This window comes from Thermobia domestica, chromosome 13, assembly GCF_964235325.1.
Source record: "Thermobia domestica chromosome 13, izTheDome1.hap1.1, whole genome shotgun sequence".
Classification (NCBI taxonomy): Eukaryota; Metazoa; Arthropoda; class Insecta; order Zygentoma; family Lepismatidae; genus Thermobia; species Thermobia domestica.
The window spans coordinates 180,704,195-180,731,761 of NC_137466.1; the positions used below are offsets into that span (position 1 = coordinate 180,704,195).

Here is a 27,567-nt window from a genome sequence, read left to right on the forward strand (position 1 = left end):
TAAAATAATACCTATTGTCACATTGCTTCTATACAATAGATGAATATAATCAGTTAAATAGCCACACTGTAAATAGTAGTAGCAAAGTAACAAGATAGGTTCATTTATGTATAAGGTATGCTGCAGTATTGGTATAATGATATTTCAAATTACTGTAATGTATAAATGTATGAATTATGTTTAACAAATGTGTCTAATATATGTACTGCATCAATTAACCATGACGAATCCCATGTACTATCGGAAAATTATTTCCAAGTTTGTACAGAATGGAGGATAAATAAAATAAATAAATGAATAAATAATAAATATAATACAACATAAGGGTGTATATATATTTTAGAAAGTTTTTGACAGGAGATCAAAGTTTCTCCATGCCCCTCCCCACCCCCGTAACTACAGAGAAGCTCTCCAATTGTTTTTAGTCATTCTATAAATAGAAATACCATCTTTTAGGCAACATACCCTCACTGTATTCAACATTTTAGATAGTCGTTATGTCGAGTCAAAATCGTAATAAAACGTGCCGCCTTTTTTTAAAAAAAAAAACTTAAAACACTGATCACAAGGCCTTACTTAATTCCAGATACTTATTCATCACCGAGCTCCAGAATTCAGGTAACGATGCAGAGAAACTATGGTGTTCAATGTACTGTCTGAAGAAAGATCAATAAGCTGTTCATCCTCTCAGATGGTGAAATTTGGATATTTGAAAATTCCTGAAGTAGAGGATCGTAATGGCCATCTAACAAGCATTATACACGTTTAAGTCAAAGGTAAAAGGTAATCCGTGATCGTGTGTGGAACAGAGGTGATACAAAGGCTTAGTCCATTATGTATTACTAAAGAAGAAAGGTGCAGACTTAAGTATGCGTGTTGCATTATAAATATGTTCCTTTGAAAGTCATTTTTTCAGGGAGGCGTGCCGCACAGTTTTAAAACACTTGGTATATATCAAGTGGCCAGGGCATTGCCATTATCAATCAGGTCACAAAATACAATTGGGAATACTATGTGCTTCATTCTGTGTTGACGGTAGCTGATTGCAAACTATTGTAGCATCACCAGTGTGGAGAACATGAATGTCTGGTCTCCTTACTCTAAATCTTGGCCATGAGCCTTCTTCCATGCCAGCAATTACAATAATTGTGCAGAGGAATGCAACTCAATACATGCAAAGAAAAAAATCAATTATAATTATTATGCCGATTGTCGCTAAATAGCAAATTTTGCGTTGCGTTGATTCAAATCGTTACGGAATGTGAATATCGTATCTTAAAAATAGAACCATAAAGGCCTTATGCAGAGTCGTTCTGAAGTTTTATTAGTGCCATACTAAAGAGTTCGACTAACATATGTTTTCCTGTAGTGGTCAGGCTGTTAGTATAACGCTAATCATACGACAAAACGACTCTGCATAAGGCCTATAGTGTTATTACTCTACGAATAGTACAGAGACAAATAAGGCGAGCGTCTTGCGTATTTGTTCGACTTATTTTCTAACGATTAGTTTTTCTTTTATGCTAGCATATGGATCAAAATTCTTAATATGCGGGTGTAAATAGAATGCATTCAAGAAGAAAGTGGATGTCTTAAGCTTTTAGACTTTCGAACTATGCTTGTGTGGCGACAGGTATCTGAACAAAAAAGGTAAGAGAGATGGGCATGCGGTTTTTTGCAATAGATTCAGCGTCCCAAGAATGGATTCCATATCCTCCATTAACTCTCTATTCAATCCGGAAATGGTTCAAATTAGCCATTTCCGGTTTTATCGTTTATTACCATGCGAAAGTGTGGTAATAGATAAGAAGCAATCTTTGTAAACGATTCATCGTCTCAAAGTAACGCACCATGACTATCCTGAATACTCTATCTAAACCAAAAATAGTTGAAATTTAATAGGGATTCCAGTTTCAATACTGATTTCCACAGCAAACACTGATATCTAGATGTTATATATATAATCGATTAATTGTCCCAGGAATAGGTTCCATCTTCTTCATTAACACACTATTTAAACCGAAAGTGGTTCAATAGCCATTTCTGGTTTCAACATCATTTATTCCCATAGAACAGTGATATTAGCTGATATTATAGAGAGGGTTTCAATAGAGCATATCACCGTAATCCTCAACACTTTACGAAAACCGAAAGTGGTTAAAATTTACTACCACCTCCAGTTTCAATACTGATTTCCATACGGCAAAAACGGTAAGACGCCGAAATGTCTTTTTGTAATTGATTGAGCTTTTCAGAAATAGGATCCACCTTCTCATTAACTCTTTAATTAAACCGGAAGTGATCCAAATTACTATTTTTGGTTTCAACATTTATCGCTACAGAACAAAAACGGTAAGAGATCAAGATGTGGTTTCCGGTAATCGATTCATTGTCTCAATTCCTCTTCATTAACCATCTATTTAAACCAGAACTGGATGAAATTAGCCACTTCCGGTTTCAAAATTTTTCGTCATAGAACAAAAGAGACAGTGGTTTTCTGCAATCGATTCTGTCTCTCAAGAAAGTATATCATCTCAACCAGCAACACACTATCAAAACCGGAAGTAGTTAGAATTTACTACTTCTGGTTTCAATACTGAGCAAAAACGGTAAGATTTATTGAGATGCGATTTTTTGCAATTGACTCTGCTTCCCAGGAATAAATTCCATCTTCTCCACCAATCTTCTATTCAAACCGGAAGTAGTTCGAATTAACGACTTTCGGTTCCAACATTTATCGCCACAGAACAAGAATGGTAATATATATAGGGCGTTTCTAAACAACGCCGACAACGTTTGGGAGGTTATTCGTGACACCAAGATAAGACAAAAAGCATAGATCAACCTGAATGTGTTCAAATCCTTCCTTTCGGAGTTATGGACTGCCAAAACCTTGAAAAAAGAACTTTAAAGGCCCATAGCTCCAATACTATGGGACCTCCTGTAGTCGGATCAAGCCTTCACTTAGGAACTAGTATGTGCCCTATCCAAATATCCATGTTTCAGAATCCTGCGGTACTTCAACAACAATTTTTATAGACGTAGTTAGGCTACGGGCATATAATTTGGTTTAGTACTCATCAACTACCTCTATAAAAATTGTTGCGAAAGTACCGCAGGATTCTAAAACATGGATATTTAGATAGGACGCATACTGGTTCCAAAGTGAGTCTTACCCAAGTACGGTAGGTCCCGTAGTATTGGAGCTATGAACCTTTAAAGTTCATTTTTTCGTGTTTTCGGAAGCCTATAACTCCGAAAGGAAGCATTTGTGCACCCAGGTTGGTTTATACTTTTTGTCAGAGGCGGATCCGGGGAGGAGCAATCACCCCCGCACCCTAGAAGAGGAATCTTTCTTATTTTATATATAAATAAAACCCATCCCAGAGTTTGAAACTCTTAAAAGTAGCTCTAAGTAGCAGTATTACAACCCACCTCCCCCTCCAGAAGTGTGTCCTGGATCCGCCTCTGCTTTTTGTCTTATCTTGGTGTCAGGAATCACCTCTCAAACGTTGTCGGCATCGTTTTAAAACATCTTGTATATAGTGACAAGCTGTTTTTTCCATTAGATTTAGGGTGTCAAAACACATATTACCAAAACTGGAAGTTGTTGAAATGTACTACTACTACTTCCAGTTTCGATATTGATTTTCGAAGAGCAAATACGGTAAGATATTTAGGTGCATTTTCTTGCAATAGATTCAGCTTTTCACGAGTGGGTTCTATCTCCTCTCTTAACGATCTATTCAATCTGAAATTAGTTCGAATTAACCATTTTTGTTTCAATCTTCATCGCCATAAAACAAGAGAGCATAGTGAGTAATGGCTTTTTGATATGGATTCATTGCAACCAGTAGTCACAGAGTACTACTTCAAGTTAGTGTTGAATTAGTCTACAGTAGTTTTACACTGTGAAACGAAACTCGCTTGTTCAAATGTGTTACTGTGCTTTGCTTAACTGAATTGTTAACGCGCGCGTTTGGTGTGTGTAGTCCCTGGTTCCACTTCCAGGGGCTTCACTAAAATTTTCTGGTGTTGACTCAGTATCATGTTGAAACTGGGGAGCAATCTGAATTACGAGGAATTGAAATCACATCCAGGAAGTCAGCCAATGCATCACTCAGTTGAATGAGAGCCATCTGCCCGGCATAGTTTTCCATTGACTGTAGCAAAAGTGAGTTTAGTACTTTCTTGCTTCTGTTGGCTAATTTTATCAGTACTTCAATACCGTTTAACTGAAGAAAACTGAAAAGAATGAGAGACTGTTTGCCAATATTGCACGTATTTCAGCCAATGACGCGCCGTCGGTACAATGGTTTCAGTTATATTGCTGACTTTTCTAGGATAGTATATGTTATGTTCAGTGGCGTGTTTAAAACTTTGTTTCGGGGGGAGGGGCTTTGCTAACTTTGGTCCTGGAAATATGAAAATTCAGCAAGATATTTCATTTACTTTAATATAGTAAACAAAATTTCAGGTGGCTTAAGCCCGAAAGAACCCTTAAATACGCCATTGGTTATGCTAATGCTTAGTATACAAAGTGCTTCAGGGGAAAGGGTAATATGTACTTTCGAGAATGGCAGTATGGGTGATTCTAAGTAGAAGTTCATGTGAACACGGGTCCTATTATTGAGAGCTACAGGTTGTGAACCATTTTTGACTTTGTTACTTATTGTTCACTCTTTAGTTATTCTACAGAAGTGAGACATAGCGCATTTGTAAGGCGATAGAATGGCCTTCCCACTCGGAAATAAGGGAAATTTGGAAATTATTGTTGCCGTCCAATTTTCTTAAATAAATCATCTTAATTTTCCCAAATGCCTCTCAATAACTGTTCTAAAGACACCACTGCTACATATTGCATACCGTTGGAACGATCATTTTATCGTCTTTCAAATGGGCTATGTTTCACATTTGTAGAATAGCTACAGAGTAAGCAATAACCAACATATGGTCAAAAATGGTTCACTTTTTTGTTTGGAATCACTAATACAACAATTTCACATGAAACAGGAGCGTGTGTGTGTGTGTGTGATTCAAGATGACAATTATTAACCCCCCCCCCCCTTTCATGAGTTTCTTGGTACGCCACTAACAAGAAATGTTTAACTTTAAAAAAAAAAAATAATCCTCTAATAGTAATGGTTGCTCAATACCAATTTAAGTTTCCTTGCCTCCGCAACACTTTTACATCATCTAAATTTACCAAATTTGCAAGAATGTATCGCCTGGTACTGTATTTTAATTTTGCGTTCTTTCATGACAGCTATGAATTTTATGTATGACGCCAATCGCTTTACTTCTGTGTTCTCTGCCAAAGCAATTGTCGGCGCGAAGATTCATTAAATTTCCTACATTCATATCAACTTTGTCCGACTTAAATCATTTTGTAATTCTGTAAATTAGTAGAAAATAACACTCAAAGAATAGCTTCACGTAAGATCACCGCACCTATGCGCAAATATGTTTTATATTTCATATCCGGGCAAAAAATAAGAAGCATTTCATTCATGGAAATCATTTCGTAAAAGAAAAGCAAATGTAAATTTAGTGGCGCACTTTAAACTAAAACCATTCTATGAAACAACAGTCTTCTGTCATTATTATTCACAGCTAATTCCACAATTATGGGCCAGGACAACATACCCGTCAACAGAAGCTGTTAACTGAACTACAGATCTTGAACTCTACTGAAAACGGTGCTAGACAAGAGAACATGTGAACTTCTTGAAGTGAAAAAACAAACAAAATAAATAAATAAATAAAATAAAATAAATGAATGATTTTGATACCTGCCTGGCAGCAGATTACGTATATGTGTCAGGTATTATGTTCTCTGCCTCTATTAAAACTTATTAGGACTCTAAGAGTTAAAATATAGCCACTACTATTAGTAGAAAGTCTTGAAAGTACCGGGAGTAACTATTTTTGCTGTATCATCCAACAAATCCCCCATTCCTTTTATTTTATTATTATTATTATTATTATTATTATTATTATTATTATTATTATTATTATTATTATTATTATTATTTTAACAAAATAGTTTAATAAATCATTCCTTTCCAGCGTATGAGCAAGTGTTCCCTCTCTAATGAATAAAAGAGGGAATAGAACTCGTTCTTTTTACAAAAACAAAGTTAAATAATTACCTTCTTTTAACTTTAGGGATAGGATTTTCTAGAAAATAGAAAAGAAAAAAGTAGAAATAAAATAATTGAAAATATGTATTTATTCCAAGAATGACACAATCATGTTATGAACTTGTATTTCAAGCACTACTTTGTGCTATCTGCTCCCCTTCCTGTACGTGAAACTCTTTTGGCTGTCTTTTCGAGTAATTCTGTTCTTCTTGCCCTGGAATACAACAAAAATAAATAATGAGTTCTAAATATTTACTATCATACTATTATAAAATATGCAAGGTTAATAAATTAGGGTCCAGCTGCTTTGGTGCGTGAGGTTTGTTTGAGCTTCTCACCAATCAACAACGCTTTCTGCGGCGCAGTAACTATTCTCACTTATTCAAATTGTTTCAGTATTTTCTTTTGTACTGAAGACAGAATATACACCTACATACACCAATGGTACAAAATTTAAATATGTTTCGTCATTATTTGCTGCTGCTTTTACGATACTTCGTAATTTTATAAATATGTTATTTGTGTGTGTGTTTTGATAACGTCTTGGAAAGAAGAACCGACAGTTAGTATGTGCTTGGTATAGATTTTCATTGTTTAATAGTTGAAATGTAAGTTAATGAACGTAAGTTAATTTAATAGTTACAGCTGGGACTTACTTACTGAAAATAAGCGCATTAAAAATAAATAAATAATAAAAAAAAGCTAAGTAACTATACACAGTGCGGCAATTAGGAAAAGAGACTGACTTTTTATGCTGAAAAGTTGGTTTTGGCACGAAACTTATTCAATGTAGTAAATCTTGTGTGTAACCTTGCGAACTCGTACACAATTTTCAAGCTCGGCTGGTTTGACACAGTTAGTACAGACTGAAGATGTGATATCTCCTCATCGTTTCAATAATGAAACAAAAGCGTGAATATCTAGTTCTATGTGCGCTTAGGAAAATTTCTAATGAAAACATTTGAGATGTTCAAAAACGTTTATGGAGACAATTGCTTTTCTCGTTACTGCTTTTTTCAACAGTATAAGAGGTTCACTGCTCTCACGACAGATCCAAGCAGGTTGTCGCAACAACTGAAATGATTGACGTGTCCGGGATATCGTTCTGAATGACCAAAATGGAAGTCTCAAGGTAATATCAGGCCTCGTGAAGCCTAATAAGTAGACTATTCATCAAATAATAACGGAGCATTGTTAAAGAAGTGGAAGCTGTACATACGTTTGGTAACCCATTCCTTAACAGGGGAGCAAAAGGTGGAAGATATTTCGGCCCAAAAGCGGGTTTATCTCTTAGACATATTCACCCCCTGTGATTGTTTTCTTTTCCCCAAATTAAAAGCATCAATGAAGGGTTGCTCTTTCTGATGATGTTTCCACCGTCCAGAAACCACAATCATAAAACACAATCACAGTCTAGAACTTGCTGAATTTATAAACCTATGCATAGACAAAGAAGTTTCCTACTTTGAACAAATGGAAGTAAGGTGATTCTACATTCTTCTTATTCATGTCTTTCTTCAAATCCAGGGTCTCGTTTCCTAATTGCCGAACTGTGTTTAATATTGAGGTATATAGTGAAATATAAAAGTAATGCATGTAACGGATGCAATAAATGTTCATTCTAGTTTGTTAAGAGCACGTTACCGCCATTAATATACATATAATTACTATCGAAGTGCTACAATACATTATTTATTTGTCTAATTTTTTCAGAAAGTCAACAAATACACCTGGCAGCACGGATCAGTTTGTAAAATGAAATCTTTGAGTTTTACGTCCCACGATTATGCCGGTTAGGCTAGAGACGGTGATGATGAGTGATGAATGAAATGGTGGAATGAAGAAAGTGGGAGGAAACGGGAGAACCCACGCACACGGTGTTTGTCCACCACAAAGTTCACTTGGCGGGGGCTGGGATCGAACCCGGGACCCCAAGCACCAGAGGTGAACGCTCTACCACTGAGCCACTGCGGCCCCTTACGGATCAGTTTGTCATTTGTTAGTTATTTGCTATAAATGTCCCCAACAGAAAGTGCTCTCAATGCTAAAACAAGAAGAAAACGAAGGCCATCCATAGCTCAACAACTTCATAGCCACCAGGTTCCTTCGAGAAGATCTCTTGGGAATATTCAAGAATGAGAACAAAAGCTTAACTGATAACAGATGCCAATACGCGCATGCATTTGTCGACAATATCTATGAAAAGCAATAAACAATGATCTATTGTTTTCGCTTCCAATTCCCAAGTTTATCCTCCTTTGCTACCTACCCTTGCAACATTATTATCTAGAGCAGTGGTTCCCAATAAATTTTCTTTGAGGATCCTTTCTTATCTTCGCCAACATGTCGCAGACCATGTAAAATCCCAAACAGATTTCAAGTCGTAAATTAAAATTCTAATAAGCACTTAGTGAACTGAACATCATTATTTACTTAGCTAAAGATAATCCTTTTTTTTTTATTAATTTAGTCTGGTATTTTGTAAGGTGGAGGCCAGTCACAAAATAAAACAGTCATAACTAAAAATAGGCCTAAAAATGAATATAGGTAACCCTAAGAATGAGAATCAATTTGATTATTTTTATTAATACAATAATGTTTATTGGAGGCTAGCTTAAGATAAAACCTAATTTCCCAACGGGGTCAGCGGACCACCTTTTGGGAACCACTGATCTAGAGTAAATTGACTTTCTGAAATACACCAATACACAGTCGGACGTTCAGTTTAGTTGGTCAATTTAATATGAACAGCCTAGGAACAAAGTTGTATTCATGAAGTCACGTTCCAAGATACATAGGTAGCTGATTTTATTTACCACGTTTTACCATACTTTGTAGGGGAAGCAGGGGATTACGGAGTAATATTCTGTTCTTTATCAATGAGTAACGAATTATCGAAAAATGTAGCGACCAGTAGTATTAACATTATATTACCTTTATCTACTTAATACTGTAATCATAATATAAGTCTGATTAGGTTGGTTGGCATTTGGCGTTACTTTTCGGCACGAAGCCTATAAAAGACATGTATCTACAATTTTAAATTGGAATCACAGCCACAACAATGTGTTTAAATTTCAACGCTCTCCCACCGGGAATCGAACTCGGGACCACGTGCACCAAAGGCGCGTAAGCTCGTTACCCACTAAACCTGTGGGAAGAACATAACACAAATTTGAGTCTAAGGATATGCTTGAAGATTAGGATAAACAAAATCTCTATCCAGAATACACTTAAAACATAGAGGAAGAAACAATCTACCTTTCTTATCCGATCCTGGATGACTAGATTCTGTCTGTTCATCGAGTGTTTGCTTCCTCCTTGGAACTTCGTAAAGTCCACCTCACTATAATCAAACGGCGTGAATTTAGACCTTTTGTCACTTGACTGAATCTCCGCATCATTACTAACATCCAATTCGTCGTCAGTAGGTTTAGCTTTCTTCGTTGGACTTTCACCTTCCTCGTCATTAGGTAGATCATTTTCAGGGCCTTCTCTATCTTTATGCCTTTTTCTGTTTTTATATTTGTGCTTCTTTGGAGTCTGTGAACAAAGTTAAACATTTATACAACTATACCTTAACTATTAACACAACATAAAAAAAGACAATGATAAAAAAAAAAAATATGTACAGATGTTTTCTAGTTGTGATGATTTTTTCTTTTTCCTTTGTCTTCTAACGAAATGCATCGCTACGTTTTCTCATTTAAATAAATAAAAATAAAAAGTTCATTTTCGCTGCCAATGAAAAATATCGGTAACTTATTCTGCAGCTTTTCAGAAAGAGAAGAAATTGAAGAACAAGAAAAGTACGTTATCGTTCCTATGTTTTCAATCCAATATATATTATTCAATAAATATATACTATGACGCATCTACAAGCATGCGTTTAGCCAGGATTTCTTTGAAGTAGGGACAGCAGAACTGTTGGTTCGTATCTTGATAGTAAAAATTATTATAATATACATATGGTTACCAAAATATTGGAAACACGTGTGAAATTATGACAATGTGCAGCGTCTGACCCTTATTAGTGGTGTCAGGTGATCGTTTGTAATGTGGCGTAAAACGGATGCAAAGCAGAGCCCTTTCCTTTTCAAAGGGGCTAATTTGTGGGTGCGTGATTAATTGGCGCAAATACGTTTAGCGAGGAACTACAAGATGATGAAGACTTACAAAATCAGCAAAGACGAATAGCGGATGGAGGGAAAAGAAGCTTCAATGACAGGGTTACATTAGAACTTAATATAATTATCACCAATGCGGCAAAAGTGACTGCGAAACTCAATCAGCAGCTGATACAGCTATTGCAATAATCACAGTCCGATGCGATTTGCTGAACATCCGCGGTTGAGTTGCAATTTCCAAACTACTGATTATCGAAAACAACGTTTTAGCGAAGAAAATGGTGCCGAGAATATACAGAGCGGCCGCCAATGATTAGAAATATGATACAGTTTGATGAGCCCTCTTTGACCTTTCAGGCTGTGTACATATACCGGAAGCTCAGAATTGCTTATGCTAAGAATCCTTTCATCCCTACCGCGAAACATGGCGGTACCGCAATTTCCTGGTATTCTGTAGGTCTTGTGATTACGAATAATAAACAAATGCAAATAGTCACAAATAATATTCCCTTGTTGATGGATATCTAAGCCAGGAATTCTTATAAAATACATTATTGAAACAACGACTTTAACGGAGGCGTACAACGCCACATTTATTTCCGTTGTACACAGATTTCCGTTTAACTCAGGTAAAACAACACTATACAACCACCAATGAAACCGTCAAAATTTTATTTTAAAGACAGGTTTCCGCTTAATACACTTTCCGCTGAACACAGAATGTACTATATTAATTTATACTGATGGATCTACGAAAAAATGGAAAGTAATTCCCCCCCTCCTTAAGAAGTCATACAGCGATGGAGCAAATATGGCAGGTTTTATGCGAGAATCATCCATACGTCCTTTGGTTACGTACAACTAAGATCTGCAGACCGCACTATTGAAGTACCAGCAGAAAATTCGAATAAGCGGCTCAGAGTTTACCCAGCAAGTACGGAGAGAAATTATCTTTCGAACTAGTGGTCAAGGGGGGAACGCCAAGCGGTAATGCGGTATTAATGTGTCCTGGAACGTCAGGTGTTTAAATCCATAACCAGCTTATGGAAGTATATGGCCCTCATGTCATGTTGAAAGAAATGGTGCAGAGATTGTGCCGACAGTTCAAGGAGAGGCGTGATCATGATGGGACATACTGAGACCTGACAGGAGGTCAATAGACACTGGAGAGAACATCAGGCATATGGATGAAATGATTCAAGCGAATACACATGTCACAATTAATAACGTCGTCACAGAACCAGGCATGTGTCAGTTCACGAAATCATTCACAACACTCGAATGTGGTACTATCGGGGCGGAAAGAGATGGGAAATGAAACATGGGTTTACCATTTGAAGGTAGAAACAACGGCTTGTCTATGAACTGGAAACATCCGTGATCACCTGTTCAACCGAAGTTCAAGACAACTCCTTCTGCAGGTAAGCTGCAGTTTTCTGGGACGCCTGTAGTATTTTGTTGCTGGATATTTTAAAGGGTGAAACAATCAATGCTCAGCTACGTTGTAAGACACTGACAAGAGAAGTGTGCTTGCTATTTACAGAAAGAGATTTGGCCTTCTGACATCTAGCATTTTTCTTTTGAACGACAATGCAACATCACACTTGGGGGGCGACAATGCAAAACAATCTTGACACCCTCGGTTGGAAGCGCCTAGCCCATACCTATACAATCATGACCTCGCGTTTTCCTCCTCTTTCCGGCATTGAAAGTCTCAGCAGAAGGCACTTTGGAACCCAAGATGAGGTAAAGACAGTCGTGAAGGACCGAGTTTTTTGCAAGAGGAGTTTTTAAATCTTATATCCAAGTCATTGATTCTTATACGGAAAAGTATATTATTTGTTTTACGTAAACACCTCTGCCCACAGATGCAAGGGAAACTTATTTTCCGACTTGCCTTCATATTTTCACCTAAAAATGAAAAACATACGAACAATGTAGGACTACAATAGACAGAGGCACTGATTTTATCTTTCATATGATGGTGTAGTATAGCTTTGATATGATATAATGTATATTGAGTCGGCGCTATATCGTATTTTTTCATACTGTATTTGATTAGTTTCAGTTTGAATGTACTTCTATGCCATGTCTGAAATAACTACAAGCAAAAGCAAATTACATATATATATATATATATATATATATATATATATATATACTCACTCACTCTCTCTCTTTCTCCCTCGTACACTGTACTTAGTGAAAATAAAATTTATGGAGCAATAGAATGAGTAATCCTGAATAAATATTAATAAACCAAGATTTCCAAATTTAATTCAAAACTGAACTCGCTAGCTTCTGTTGCATAAATGAAAGATCTACTGCTGAGCAACTGTATTTCGTTCGTTTTCCACTTGTAACCCTGATTATGACCTACCTATTCGAAATATTGTAAAAGTGTAGGAGTTCTAAAACTTCGTTCAAGTAATATCTTACTCGTTCCCATATGCATAGTCCTCGACTTAAGTAAATAGATTGTTTTACCGCTCTCTGCACAAGTCGAAGTTTTATCATAATCTCAGATTTGCCGCAAAAAACTTCGAAAAAAATATTGTTAAGTAACATGAAACGCAAAAACACAATTTCGTAATATGCCTTAAAAATAGGATATATAATAAATATTATACGCACCCCAGTATGTATCGTACAGTTTATGACAAATGCAGCATTGCCAAATTAGCATGTAGTTCATGCTTCACTCACCAGATAGCTCTCAAAATAGAATTTAGAAATTTACTACTTTTTCTTACTTCAGATCTAACTACTGTTCATAAACCTTATCTATATCGGACATTTCTTACGTAAGTATAAATTTGCGTAGCTCGAGAACTGTCTAATTACGTGGGGTCATTCAAGGGAAAAACGTTCCCTACGTTGCCAAAAGTTTATTTCTTTAGGTAGAGACGAAAATCATCTTGTACCAAATAGCATGGTCCATTCTCTCTTCAACATTATCCCCAAGGCGGCATACGCATTTGTTTCATCGCTGTACGAGTTTTGAAAACCATCTACGAAAAATTCGGAGTCCAGAGGACGAAGAACACTTTTCACAGCTGTCTGAACCTCCCAATCATATTGCAAACATTGTCCCTGTAGCTGGGACTTCAGTTGAGGAAACAAGTGAAAGTCACGCGGGGCCAAGTCAGGACTATAGAAAGATGGTAACCTTTTCCATTTCATTTCTAGAAGTTAGAGCTGCAGAATGCGGACGAGCATTGTCATCCAGAAGAATGACACCAGCAGAAAGGAGTACAAGACGTTTGCGGAGAATTGCGTTTTTCATTTTCTTGCGTGTTTGGCAATAACATATAGCAATGACTATTTCGCCTTTCTTCAAATACTCTGTAAGCACTATTCCTTTGAAATCCCAAAAGACAATCAATAACCTGACTTGAATCTTGAACTTTTTCCTCACATGGGATGTGGAATGCTTCCATTTCATCGACGTCCGTTTGAATTCTAGAGTGCAGTGATGAACGAAGCTCTCATTCTGAGTTACAATTCGGCAGGAAAAGTTGATCCCTTCATTGACGAACCGGGTAAGAGAATTCAGGTTGTGGGGACGTGTTGCAAGGCTGTTCAGTGTGTTGTTGTGGGACCCAACGCAATGTGACCTTCGCGTATCCCAGTGTTTCGTGGATGATTTTTGTTCCCATCCCAACGAAAATGTTCAAATCAGAGGCTGATTCACAAACATTGTTTCTTCGATTCGACAATACCGATGTCTTCACTTTGTCAACCAATGGTGCGTCACTGACTTGAGATGGGCCGATCTTCATCGAATATGCCTATTCGTCCTTCAGAAAACAATTTGCACTATTTTCACATTAATTACACTGACAATACAGTCTCCATAAACAACAAAAAGCTTTCTCTGGATGTTGACAGGAGCACGATCATTTGCCCACTCATACCGGATCACAAATCACTCTTTTTTTATTCCACACCGTCAACACATTTTGTTCCGCCATGATTCGCTATTCCTTATGGTCAGGGCACATTTCTCACTGCACGACTCATGCCAATCATGCGCCGCGCATGCGTGGTAGCCCACACGAACATTACACTATGTGATAAATGTAGAGGAAAGACGAAAGAACACACTGCTACTTTCATGTCAATTATCAGGCTCGTAATTCGTTTAAAAAAATCTTTGAACGGCCCACGTATAATTAAAAGAATTCAAAGCGGCATTTATTTTAATTTGCAGCTTGAAAAAATAGACCCACATTTTGAATCCCTTGTTGTTCATAGGGTCCACTCCACATGAAAGGGAAGATTCGCGTCTATTTTGCAACATATCTCTCGAATCAAGAATTCCTCGAGAAAATAAGTTAAAATGATTGTATATATTACGGACCGGAACATAACTAGACAAATAGGATTTTTTTTCACTCGTATGAGTTTGTATTGCCTCTTTTACTGCCCGAATTTTCAGAAAATTACCTGTCATTATTGAGCAACACATCTGTGTAAATGATGATTCATAATATATTAATATTTGAAGTTGTACCTCTTTTCTGATGGGCTCCACAGATTCCTCCTCTGTCCTTTTACCGGCTTGCACTACGGCACCAACTTGGTTTGTACTTTTCACATTTTCTGATTGATTTTCATTATTTGAAACTGCATCATTACCCATGACCTGCGGTATCGAGGAATTCAAGTCCATGAAGTGTTGTTTTAACTGAAAAAGAATGTAAATTAATTAATTAATTAACTACAGAATATTCATTAGAGGAAAAAATAATTCAGAATTATTGCACACTTCTTCATGCACAGGGAATTATTTTCCAACGCTATTAATTACCAAATCGAGTCTAAGTTTTATGAAATCAGAAGCATAAAGATGTTTTAACACGTAAATAATTTACCTCGTAGTACTCGAAATGAAACTATTAAACACTAAAATTTTTGTCTGCCTTTCTGCAAATATTTTCGATAGTTACTTTCGCATAAAAATGATAGGAAGATGAATAGAACAGGAATTAATGAATGAGGAAAAGGAACACTAAAGAAAACTACGAGCAAATTTCTTTCTACTCTATAAACATAATGTCTTTTTCCTTCTTCTGAATCGCATTGTAGTGTTCCTTTGTTTTCAAAAGTATACACAAGCAAGCAAGCAAGTACGTGAATAAGACAGACGCATCGCATTGCTTGGTATTCTTCAGTAGACTAATGTGATTTACATTCGCTCTTGCTATTGAAGTTAGAGTGATTTCTTTGAGTTGGTAATCCATGTTGTCAAAATTAACAACTTATTTTGCAGTCAAGTTTGAGTGTGATCTCTTCATATTAGATATGTCTACATCTACATCATTTGCTTAAACCTTTTATTTTGCTCTTTCGTAGTCAGCTTTATTAAGCGAGGCTGACTGAAGAGCCTTACGCCTTATTCTGTCCAGTTTCCATACAACGTCGTTAGCACGATGTTCAATTCACTGTGTAATTATATATTAACATGAATCTACATATAAAGTGAAGTATATCTTTCGGTGCTCACTGTCTACACAATATGGCGTCCCTACTAACGCGTTACGTCCGCTACTACTAGACAATACTGCCAAAACTCACCTCCTCTATCATATATAGGTCATTAAAATTACTTAAAATTGTCTCTAGCACAAATAAGAGGTAATTCCTTATTCATATTCTGCAATTTTCTCTCTCAATATCCATGCATAATATCATAACAACTTTAAAGATCTCTCTTTAGTTCTCTTCCGATTTATTCTGCAATTCCAATATATTTCTTCTATCCTTTCCTGTTTTTACAATAATATGTATCATACTGCATTTAACTCGCAAGTCCTTCCATATCATCTTAGTCTGGCCCTGCGTTCCACAACCTTTTCTACTTGCGGCACAACATAAATTATCCACATAGCGCACACGAAAACTTTATTTCCATCAAAAACATATTATACGACACTAATAATATGCCTAGGAAAATGCATGTTGTAATCAACTTATTATATCAAGAAGCAGAAATCACATCGTGTATTTATTAATGTAAACATGGAGTGAAAATGAGTTCTAATTTAACGTCCCACGATTATGCCCTTTAGGCAAAGGAAGACGATGATTAAAGCAAGTTAACGATTATGGAAGAATTGGTGGAATGAGAAAGTGGGAGGAAACGACAGAGAAAACCACAGACATGATGTTGGCCACCACAAATTTACTTGTCTGGGGATCGAACCAGGATCCCACGCACCAGAGGTAAGTGCTCTATCACTGAGCCACCGTGCCTCCCTTAGAATTAGAACTGATTATGGCAGATAAGTGCAATGGACTTAAGCTCCATATATGAAGTTATTCTACTGTATAAAATACGAGAAAATACACTTTTTTGTTACTATTAAAAATAAATAATTGTACTCATATTTTTAATGCGTAATAACTGACCATGCAAATCCGTCCCAATTCACACAAATATATACCTGAAAATGGATTCAGCGGTTGAATGTGTCCGCAGAGAGAGGAATTTCTGAAATTTCACCAGCAACTCCTGAACTCTGGACGATGATCGAACCTGAGAGTCCTCCACCACAGGTGAGCTCTCTACCACTAAGCCACCTCCAGGCTGTACGAGGTAGTGCTAAAAATTTTCGAGAATTTAATTACCGCGCTAAAACCAGTACCAATACCAATATCTGCTGCTAGCTGACTTTTGGGGTGTATTTCAGCTAGCAGTCCCCTAAGTGGCATTGTTATGAGGACAAGTGTTCCTTAGTTTTGCAGGTTTTGTTAACACCCTGTTCTGTTGTTCCTGCGAATTTGAAAATGTTTGACATAACGGAGTAAGGAAAAACTGCAGCTAAATATTGAAGGAGGCTTTTAAGGTTAGTAAAATTTAAGTGAAACAAAAATAGAGTGGTTTGGGTGTTTCAGAGATGGCCGGGATTCTACCATGGTAGCAAATATCGAGTCGACCATCAACGATCGCGAAAGTATCGAGGAATCCCTGAAGTCAGAAGACAGACAATTCTTGATGTTTTGTCCTATCATGTGGGACATGCGAATTCATGCGGATGAACTGAACGTAAGACGAGTTGCAGCAAAGTTTATTCCTTGCATTTTGAACGGCGATCAATGATATCAGTGGGTTCTGATCAAAATACATGACCATTTTTCTCCATCCACCCGACTTAGCCTCTTGCGGTTTGAACTTCTTTCCTAAAATGGAATTCCACTTGAAAGGACGGCGTTTTAACTCCATCGAGGAGATTCAAGCGGAATCGCAATAGTTTTTGAACACGATGCAGCCTGCAAACTTCAAGCAGCGCTTCCAACAACGATACAATCGTTCGTACGAGTATGTCACAGTAGAAATTATGATACAAAATAAGTTTCCAATTTTTACGAGGAAATTTTCGAAGACTTTCGGTAGTACCTAGTATGTTAATATTAACAAAGATTTAACACTATTTAACATAAATAAAGCCAGGCCGATTGAAAATACGATCAAGAACTTCCTGGGTATGGCATACTCATTTTCGAAAGCCCTTTTGATCACTTACTGTACTTATTCAGAGCCTAGGAATATAGAAAAAAAAATTCACTGATCTTTACCTTCGCTATTCTTTCTTCGTCCGTAACTTCTTTATGGCTCACAGTCTCCTCTTCCATCTTTTTAACAAACGGTTTGACTAATTTGTACCTTTTATATGGACTGTGGAATGTCATCTCTCTTACTTTACTCAGAGCTTCTCGAACTTCAGGATCTTCTGCCTAAAAAATGATATAACTAATAATTAGTAATAATTCAACAATTCATGAACATGGCGCTAACAAAAGTATTTAATCTCATTCCTCTCTCCTGCCTCTTTTCCTAGAATTCATAGATAACATTCAACATTTAGTATTAAAATGAGCGTCATGAACGAACTCTGATGGCCCATATTGCGTTAAGACGTAACGAAGACATATTGCGTGACAATCAGCGCTAATCAGCATCAGAGTTCAAGTTAATATAGAAGCAAAACTTTTGTATTACTTCTTCGTTGTTACAAATATAGATATTTCTAGATATTTCGTTAATAGATATACAAATAATAGATTTCGTTGTTAGAAATATAGATATTTCGTTAATAGATATTTCTATGTATGTATAAACATTATAAATAACTTTGTCGTTGAAAATCGTGTCAAATTACGGGAAAAGGAAGAACAATCTGGCACACAGTTTGCTTAAATATGAAACAGATACAGAAGTGACTTTTACTGACGTTGGTAAGTCTCACAAGGATTAATCTTACTGTAAAAAATAAGAAGAAAACCCACCACCATTAACTTTACTTAAACATATTTTTTTTTATCTCATCAACACCATTTTATATAAAAATTATATTTGTATTTTACCTAAACTACGATGATTACTTAGCATACAGATAATTACAAACACCGTTGAATATATATATATATATATATATATATATATATATATACGTGTGTGTGTGTTTACAACATAAACAATCAATCACTATTTTCAACATGGAAATCATATTGAAGATACTTACATTATTTCTTGTATTATATTGGGTGGAACATTTACATAGAACTACAATCTTACTTATTTAAAACATATTTATTTATGAAACTTATGAATATATAGTTTTTGTTTGTATAACTCTCGTGAAATATATCTGAAATTTCCCTATACTATTATTCGAATGAATAGTTTGAATGCCATAGGGTAAGAATGATCGAAGTTATACACAATTACAACTTCGATTACATAAAAACCACATATTTAAAGTCAAACACACTTCCTCTATCGGGTTATTCAATTAATTTGACAGTGTGAACAAGTTCTCTATTATACCTATGTACGTACATCGGAGTGAAATGTTAACAATATACCTTACCTGAGATGAATTTGGACTAAGCAAAGGCAAAATTGGTCGTTTCTTAGATATGGACTCGCCTATCGATGAATTTTTGTTTACGGGTTTGTTGGAATGCAGTAAAACAGGTAAGTCATCACGAAATTCCTTCATATAAGAAATATCATGAGGACAATGCAATGGACCTTCCAGATTCACCTTTACTTGCGTCTGTTCAGCCCTTTTTACTCGTGCTTCATCGGTGTCAACCTATGAGAAAATAGAAGCTCCGTAAGCGATTTACACCAAACATTAATAAATACTAACACAAATTCCTATTTGAAGTGTGAAAGTATTGGCTTTTGAGGTGATGTCAGTTACGTTTCTATTTCGATATCTGTATAAAGTAAAGAATAGATTTGGTCCGCACCTAATCTTACATTACGCTCTATAGTCGGTATATCTTTAGTCTCAGTCTCTCTTGAATTAGAATACAGAATTTCTTCACTAATTCACTAATACGTATTAAACATCAAATACGCGTATATTGATATTTTTTGGAGGTCATATTTATGGATCTTTCCGTACCTATTATTATCAAAAGCAGTAATCCAAGGAGTGACTTCTATCCTGTTTCAACTATCTCTGAGAACTAAGATACTTGTAAATATACTTAAATATTTTTCCTGGTATCAATTAGGTTAAAGCATACGCCGATATGAATAAATCATTATTTCTAACTGCATTTACGGTACCCTTATTTGATTTAACCTCATTAGTAATGAAAAAAATTTTACAATAAGATATAACATTATAAAAACTGTAATATTAAATTAAAGTGGAAACGAAAATGAATTACTTAAACAGAAAATACTCGAAACATAACTATTGTCTAGTAAGCAATCCATTATATAAGCAATTTCGACATGACGCCCATCTGGACACTTCAGTTACTTCTCTCTCTCTCTCTCTGTGTGTGTGTGTGTGTGTGTGTCTTTTTTTTAAATTTATTTTTTCTTCTTCCTATCTTATGATACGTTTGGGCGGAAGGGCTCATAGTGCACATTTCTAGAGTTTGTAATTGTGTTTATGATCTTTACAGTGGTACAGCCACGAACACTAACAAATGGAGGTTGGAGCCATAAGAAATAATGGCTTCAGCCTCCATTTATTAATGTTCGTGACTGTACATGTTAAAGGCAATTTTTGTTACGCATCAAACTGACGAAAGCACAATACCCCAATACTTGATACTGCGTGAGCGAGCGTACATGCCCTCCTCAGGTCTATAGAACAAATTCAAAGATGGTAGCGGAATGTACATGTAACCTCGTGAACTGAATACGCAAATTCGTAACGTTAGGGAGGTGATTTTAGTTTATAGTTCCGATTATAGACCAAGAAAAAAATGAAATGAAATTACGTCCTTGAGTTTTACGTCCTACGGTTATGCTGGCTAGGCTAAAGAAGACGGTGATGATAAGAAATGAATGAAATGGTGGAATGAAGAAAGTGGGAGGAAACGGGAGAACCCCGAGAAAACCCACGAGCACAGTGTTTGTCCACCACAAAGTCCACACAGCGCGAGCTGGAATCGAACCAGGGACCCCAAGCACCGGAGGTGAACGCTCTACCACTGAGCCACCGCGTCCCCGAAAAGGAAGAAGTGGAACATACTAAACTATGAACACTAGATGGAGGATCGCACTCCAAATGTCAGACCAATATACCACCTAAGTTACCGCGAAAGTCAGCGTAAGCTGTTCCCCATGTATTACAGAAAGAACCAGCTTCTTCCAAGAGTTTATAAAGTACATTAACAAGAGAAAATATATTTAGTTAATGAATAATAGAAAGTAATAAAACTACTCTTTTCAACTAAAAAACTCTAAAACTATTATGACTGAAGTGGTGGATGCTTTCGAGTTTCGTATTTTGATATTTTTGGATGCAATCCTCGTTGAAAAATAGGATTTGCTTTCCTCTAAATTTTCTGTCTTTCTTACTCATATAAGGCGAATAATGATATAAACCAATATTACGTTACTGACCATTCGTTAATCAACCGGAATGTATAATGTTTCCTTTTCACTATGCCCAGGAAGAATCGTACACACAAAGAGAAAATCGACCCTTAATAACAATTTTCACTGCATTTGCCAGGAAGTCAATATTTCTCAATCATAAGTAAATGACTATGGATCTCGTTTTGGAAGGGCTCATCTTGAACTCAAGGCGACAGATCATGTTCGGATCTTACTAAAAACTATAGATCTATGACTCATATAATCATTTAAATATGTAGAGTAAATAGAAAACGCTATTCATCAGATTATGACGGCCTAAAAGCTTTTAAACTTATAATTTAATCGAAAAGATTAGCTTTATATATAACAGACACGAGTACTTATCTCTGGGATCCCTGGTTTAATCGTCAACCAAGTAATTTTGCGGTGGTACAACATTTGTCTTTCTTAGTGCCCTATATATATATTGAAACCTCTAGAGTTAGAACCACGTCCGAAGTCTAGGCTGGCAATAGTCAGGGTATTGGTGGTAGTGTGTTAGGACAAAGCTTGTACTACGTAAGGAGGAGTAGCACATCGTGTGCAGTAAGCAGACGGTGATGGATAAAATGGACGACCTCTCTAATTTCCAAATATGCATATATTAGAGTTGGGATCCATGTGCTGACGATACATCACATAACTGTAAGCATCTGGCAGGACCAGATATCCAGTAACAATGTACTGACAACACAGCACGCAACTAAAAGCCATCTGGTAGGCCTAGAAACACTAGTAACTATTATGTAGTGGTTGATGTGTTGACCACACATTACTCAACTGAGAGCCGTCTGGTAGACTTGGGAATCAAGTAACAACCGTATTGGGATAAATTTGCTAATCATACATCAACTAAAACCATTCCGGTAGGCCTAGAAACTCAGTAAAAATCACGTTGGGGGAGGGGGTCAATCTGCTTACCACACACCGCTCAGCTGAATGTCGTTTGGTAGACCATAGTTAGGGGCTGTAATGTCAAAGATGATGATGATGATGATTATTATTATTATTATTATTATTATTATTATTATTATTATTATTATTATTATTATTATTATTATTATTATTATTATTATTGGAAATTAAGTATAGGGAGATGTTTTTACGAATTGGGTAATGATAAAGGACCCTAAACTTTAAATCAACGAACCTACTAATGATCTTCCCATAGGGAGTCCAATCTAAGAGCATGCCCAAGCATTGACTGCAAATTGCCAAAGAAATATTGGTTACTGACATTACAAATGTGTGAAGCTTTTCAAGTAATATCATAAATAAAATACCCACTGCGCAAGATTCGGATCGTTATCCAATAAATTTAAGAATTATATATTCTTAATGGAGAAAAGAAATAGATGTTTATAGCAGTTTCCTTACAAATAATGTTTTTTTTAAAATAATAAAAGCTGTCCTTTTCTTCCTTCGCACTTCTGTTTGAGTAACATATTTTCTAATGTCCTCAGGCAGAAAATGTCTTTCAACATGCTTAAAAAAATCTACTTCTGCCTTAAAACACTCTCCACTTTTAGCTTTCTGTCTCTGCGTTCGAAGCTTGTGCATGATTCGTGAGCTGGACAAAAGAGGGAGGAAAGAGAAGGTCAACTGCATAGTCATGCGGTGTTGCCATTGTAGATTTACTATTCTAAGAAGATATGTTTAAGTCAAAGGGAAAATATTTATTTCTTCGAGTGTACCTATACAGTTTTAACCATGCATACAATTTCTACCAAAAACTTATTTCACTAAATTAACCCAGTAATTAGTAAAGATATTACAGATTTTCAGTAAGGAATTAATTCTCAAAACTATAGTTCTCGTATAAATCGAGATAAATGACACTATTTTAATTATTTAAATCATGTTCAGAGGTTCTAAGAGGAGCACTTAACTATCAGAAAGAGCTTGTCAGAATCTATGATTAACATTAGTATTCTCTATATCTGTGGTCATCTTGCTTTATATATAAATCTAACGGAACATGTATCTTGTTTTACTTCAAATTTGTTTCTTCTATATAATAATTGCATCACAAACTTCAGTGTTACAATTCTCATTGAAATATTATATGTAGTTTGAGAATTCACTATTAACAAATCAACAAAATATAATACTAAATAAAATAAATACTTACAATCACCAAAGGCAATTCACGAGCTCTCAAAATCAACTGATGCAACACAACGAGATTCTGTCGTACAAGTGGAGGAATTGGATTACAACACGCTAAAATTCCTTGCATCTCACGGGGAAGTGTATCTGCTATTTGTAATAGCATGTGGTTTGGAAGAACGTATCTGTAAGAGAAAATACGGTTCTATATTTCAATTACTACTACTATTTGTTATTGTAGTATTAGGAGACTATTTATGCATTCTTCTTTCTTTCTTAAATCTCATGATGTTATGCAGAGGCTGGTAGGCTTCCACATAGAAGAAATACAATGTAAAGAAGTGCGATGCACGCGCAACGCAAAAACGTGACGCTACACCATGTATATATATATAGGTCGAATTTAAAATCTCGTCCCTTTTTTTTAAGTCGGTCAAAAAGACGTATGTGTCTCAGTTGAGGTCAGAGACGCCATATTCTGTCTACACTAAGGGATTTAAGATGCTGTAGCTCAACTGATTTCAGAGTTAAAAACCTAATCACAAATCATGGCACAATACATAACTTAATGCATTTGTAACATATTATTCTGTACTGTTGTACTACATGATCTCTGAAGCCCAAATAACGCTATTACTTCAAAGTTGTCTTCATTATCGAGATCGACTACTTGGTTTCCTTGATATTAAAGAAGTTTTCGATAATTTCCCCGACTTTTCCTAACGAAAATAAAATTTCCTGATTTTCCAGGTGTGAAAACCCTGGATGATGATATGACCGGAATGTAGAATGAAGGAAGTGGGAGGAAATGGGAGAATAATGATAAAACCCACACACGGTGTATCCCAGTAAAAGAGTCCCTATAGTTATTGCAGCTCAATAGACTACTCTACCTTTGGGGTTCTGAAACACCGCCTTTCTTCTTGTAAGGTGCGCATAGCTTCCGGCCTCTGGAAAATGGAATCAATTACTCTTGTCCACCTTGAAAGAAATTTTCTCCAGTGGAAAGTGCGCTATCAGACAATCGTGATGAATGCTCGTCGTCACATAGAACACAGCAAGTAGTGAATGGGTAGACTGTCATCAAGTAAAACGGATAACGACAGTTATGCGAAGCGAACACGAAAATGGAAAGAAACAAACTGAAATGAAATTTTTATATTAACGTCCGGTGATTAAGCCCTGTAAGCTAACGAAGATGGCTCATACATGTTAGTGAATCGTGATGGACTAATTAGTGGAATAAATGTGGCTCCTGTGTGGATAGGCACGATATTCAGTGTTCGCCAGAGCTTACAAGGTCTAAGACGAAACCAAGAACTTTTCACACCACGGATAAACGTTCTTTATCACTAAGATAATGTGTTTAGATATGCGGATCTAAACTATGAAAGTACAAGTAATGGTTAAATACCGAACAACAAAATAACAAAGAAATTCTCAAAATAAAACAGATCTGTTCTTAGCTTATATTACCCGGTTCCTAAATGTTTGTAATTATATCTCAAATATTTATTTACAAGGAAAAATCCATCAAATGTAAATAAATATTTGCGAGATATTTCCTTGAATTATTTTATTGTTTGAGATGTAACCATTACTCCTACTTTTAATAATATATATCTTCATGGATGAAATATATATATATATATATATTTCCTTTTTTGGTAGTGTTGATTTTAAGTACTAAGATATGTCGTCATATCTGTGCCATCACTGTAACCGTGTCCTCCGTGAAGTAATAAAAGTCAGAAACTAACATGATTACCTATAAAAGAAAGGGAAGTTTTTACTCACCCAATGCGACCATAAAAACGTACGTTTCTTTCATAATTACAATACGAATTATTTACAAACTTTGATATATATCTAATTTGATTCGTAGCTGACAATTACAAGAAAACCATACAACCTGTATTATTTCTTACATATAATCGAAGTGGAAAACACGTAATCTTTTGCCTTGATAATATACAATTGAGACATAAGTAAAGGTCTTCAGGAAATTCTGAATTCTAAAGGTTTCATTCACCTTTTGCGTCCAGAAAGTTATTTTGATAGTTGTTCTGTCAGTCATCAAACTAACTTATTAACTAGACGCATTAGGTATAAAACCTTCATTTGTATTTACATCACACTTCAATTGCATATTTTGACTCATTAGTTCTGAATTAATCTCGGCAGGTAATTATTTAAAACAATTCTTATTGAATATTATAAATTACGACACGTGTACTCTGTAACACTTTGTACATAATATCTTTATGGTACTGAAAACCGCACACTCATTTAAATCGACGCCTAAAACTAACCACAGGTATGGGATTTGTACATTAAATATTCTACAAAATTCATTGATTTTTAAATGTCCAGATCATTTTTCTCTGACATGCTTACAGAGAAAAGTTACTGAAACAAATCTTCTGCTTAAAAGATCTTCAGTATTTCTGGGAAAGATCTACTAGAAAAGTATCAGTTCTAAAATTTAAAAAAATAAATAAATAAATAAAACAGGCATACCCTATGCTTTCATCCTCTTGTCTTGCCATTTTGTCTCTCCATTGATATAAATCGCGAAGAGCCTGCATCTGTCGCGTATTAAAATGTTTTTTGCTTCTTCGATACAGTTCCATGTGACTGTCTTCTTTCAATATCGGTTTCTCATAACGCTAAAATACAAAGTAACTGTACTCTTTAACAATGAAAACACATCTTTGATTAGAAAAGGCTGTATATTTCTGACCACACAAAATTTACAGTTTTTATGCATATATACTAAAGAACAATATTACAAAACAGGATGAGATATTTCTTAATTAAATTTTAGTGGAAAATTATTTGAACTTTTTCAGAACACTGAGAATTTTAACTTCTCACACAATAAGACCAGTAGTTCTGAATTCTGTATATATTCCTTGAATAATTTATTTTCACCAACTTTAGCGGAAGATTAATCTTTATCGGTAAGCAAGAGGACCAGGAAAAGGTGTTAAAATTTTGAATTAAATTACTGAAAGAAAAATCGAAATTATTTATAAAAATTAAAAATGAAATACTAAATTTTTGTTAAATCTTACACATCTCAACACACAATTCTATAAATAAATGTCTACTGCGAAATATCAAAAATAAACAACAAAAAAAAAAAAAATTTAAATCAGCAAAGAATTTTTTTTTCCTTCACGTTCATATTTAATTCCAACGTATAAGATTTACTATTATAATATGGGAACCAGAAATGGGATCTATAATTTTTTGGCTTAATAAGTTCAAAGTTTTATTGGAACCAGGGCCGTGCCATGGGGGGCACAAGCGGGGCGACGGCCCCGGGCGCTGAAGTAAGGGGGGCGAAAAATTCTGGAGAGAAAAAAGGAAAAAAGATAGGAAAAATTGCTTGGAATATATGTATGGGGGCGCCGTCGTATACTCTCGCCCCGGGCTCTGATTTTCCACGACACAGCCCTGATTGGAACAGAAGCAAAAGGTCACTAGTATCCTATGCCAAGCCACTCCAATCAAAATTGAAATGAAATGAAACTAAATTTTCAGTTTAACGTCTTACAGTTACGCACCGCAGTCTAAAGACGACGAATGATCTAATTTTAAAAAATGAAATCTTTGAGTTTTACGTCCCACGGATATGCTGGCTAGGCTAAAGGGGACGGTGATGATGAGAGATGAAATAAATGGTGGAATGAAGAAAGTGGGAGGAAACGGGAGTACCCCGACAAAACCCACGCACACGGTGCTTGTCCTCCACAAAGTTCACTTGGCGTGCGCGGGAATCCAACCACATACCCCACGCATAAGAGGTGAACGCTCTACCACTGAGCCACCGCGACCCTTGATTTAATAAAAATGAACGAATATGAAAGTAATGGTTGAATGGGAATGTTGGAGAAAATGGGAAAACTACGAGAAAATTCACTGACACGATGTTGTCCACCATAAACGCACACGGCCAGAATTGAATCAGGGATCCTTTATACCAGAGGTGAGTGTTCTAGCACTGAGCTACCGCGGTCCTCTGTCCAATCAGTATTGGTGTTACTCGCTTCCCATTATTTGGTTTCTATACAATACATTTACTGCCAGTCCATGCGCATCGAAAGCTGTCAACATAGAGTATATTACATATAACGATATTCATAACACGCTAAATATCAAGTATGACATAAGACATTTCCTTACAGAACTATCCTTGTTTGCTTGGTAAGCAAATTCTCACAGTAAAGTCAAAGGTGTCTTACTATTTAATATTTAGCTGATACAAAGTATAGGGCGACTT

The 27,567-nt window shown here is 35.9% G+C and overlaps 1 protein-coding gene across 1 annotated transcript in view; it reads right to left on the reverse strand.

Annotated features, from left to right (window-relative positions):
* Positions 1–6,209: 6,209 nt before the first annotated feature.
* Rrp6 (exosome component Rrp6) overlaps positions 6,210–27,567 on the reverse strand; it is a 65,593-nt gene continuing 44,235 nt past the window's right edge. Inside the window, exons 10-16 of the mRNA XM_081737008.1 lie at positions 25,800–25,948; positions 23,302–23,464; positions 19,147–19,374; positions 17,852–18,010; positions 14,787–14,960; positions 9,405–9,686; positions 6,210–6,357 (exon numbers count right to left, since the gene is read on the reverse strand). Coding sequence (XP_081593134.1) covers positions 6,289–6,357; positions 9,405–9,686; positions 14,787–14,960; positions 17,852–18,010; positions 19,147–19,374; positions 23,302–23,464; positions 25,800–25,948 — 1,224 coding nt within the window. The 3' untranslated portion in view covers positions 6,210–6,288. The remainder of the gene's footprint in view (positions 6,358–9,404; positions 9,687–14,786; positions 14,961–17,851; positions 18,011–19,146; positions 19,375–23,301; positions 23,465–25,799; positions 25,949–27,567) is intronic.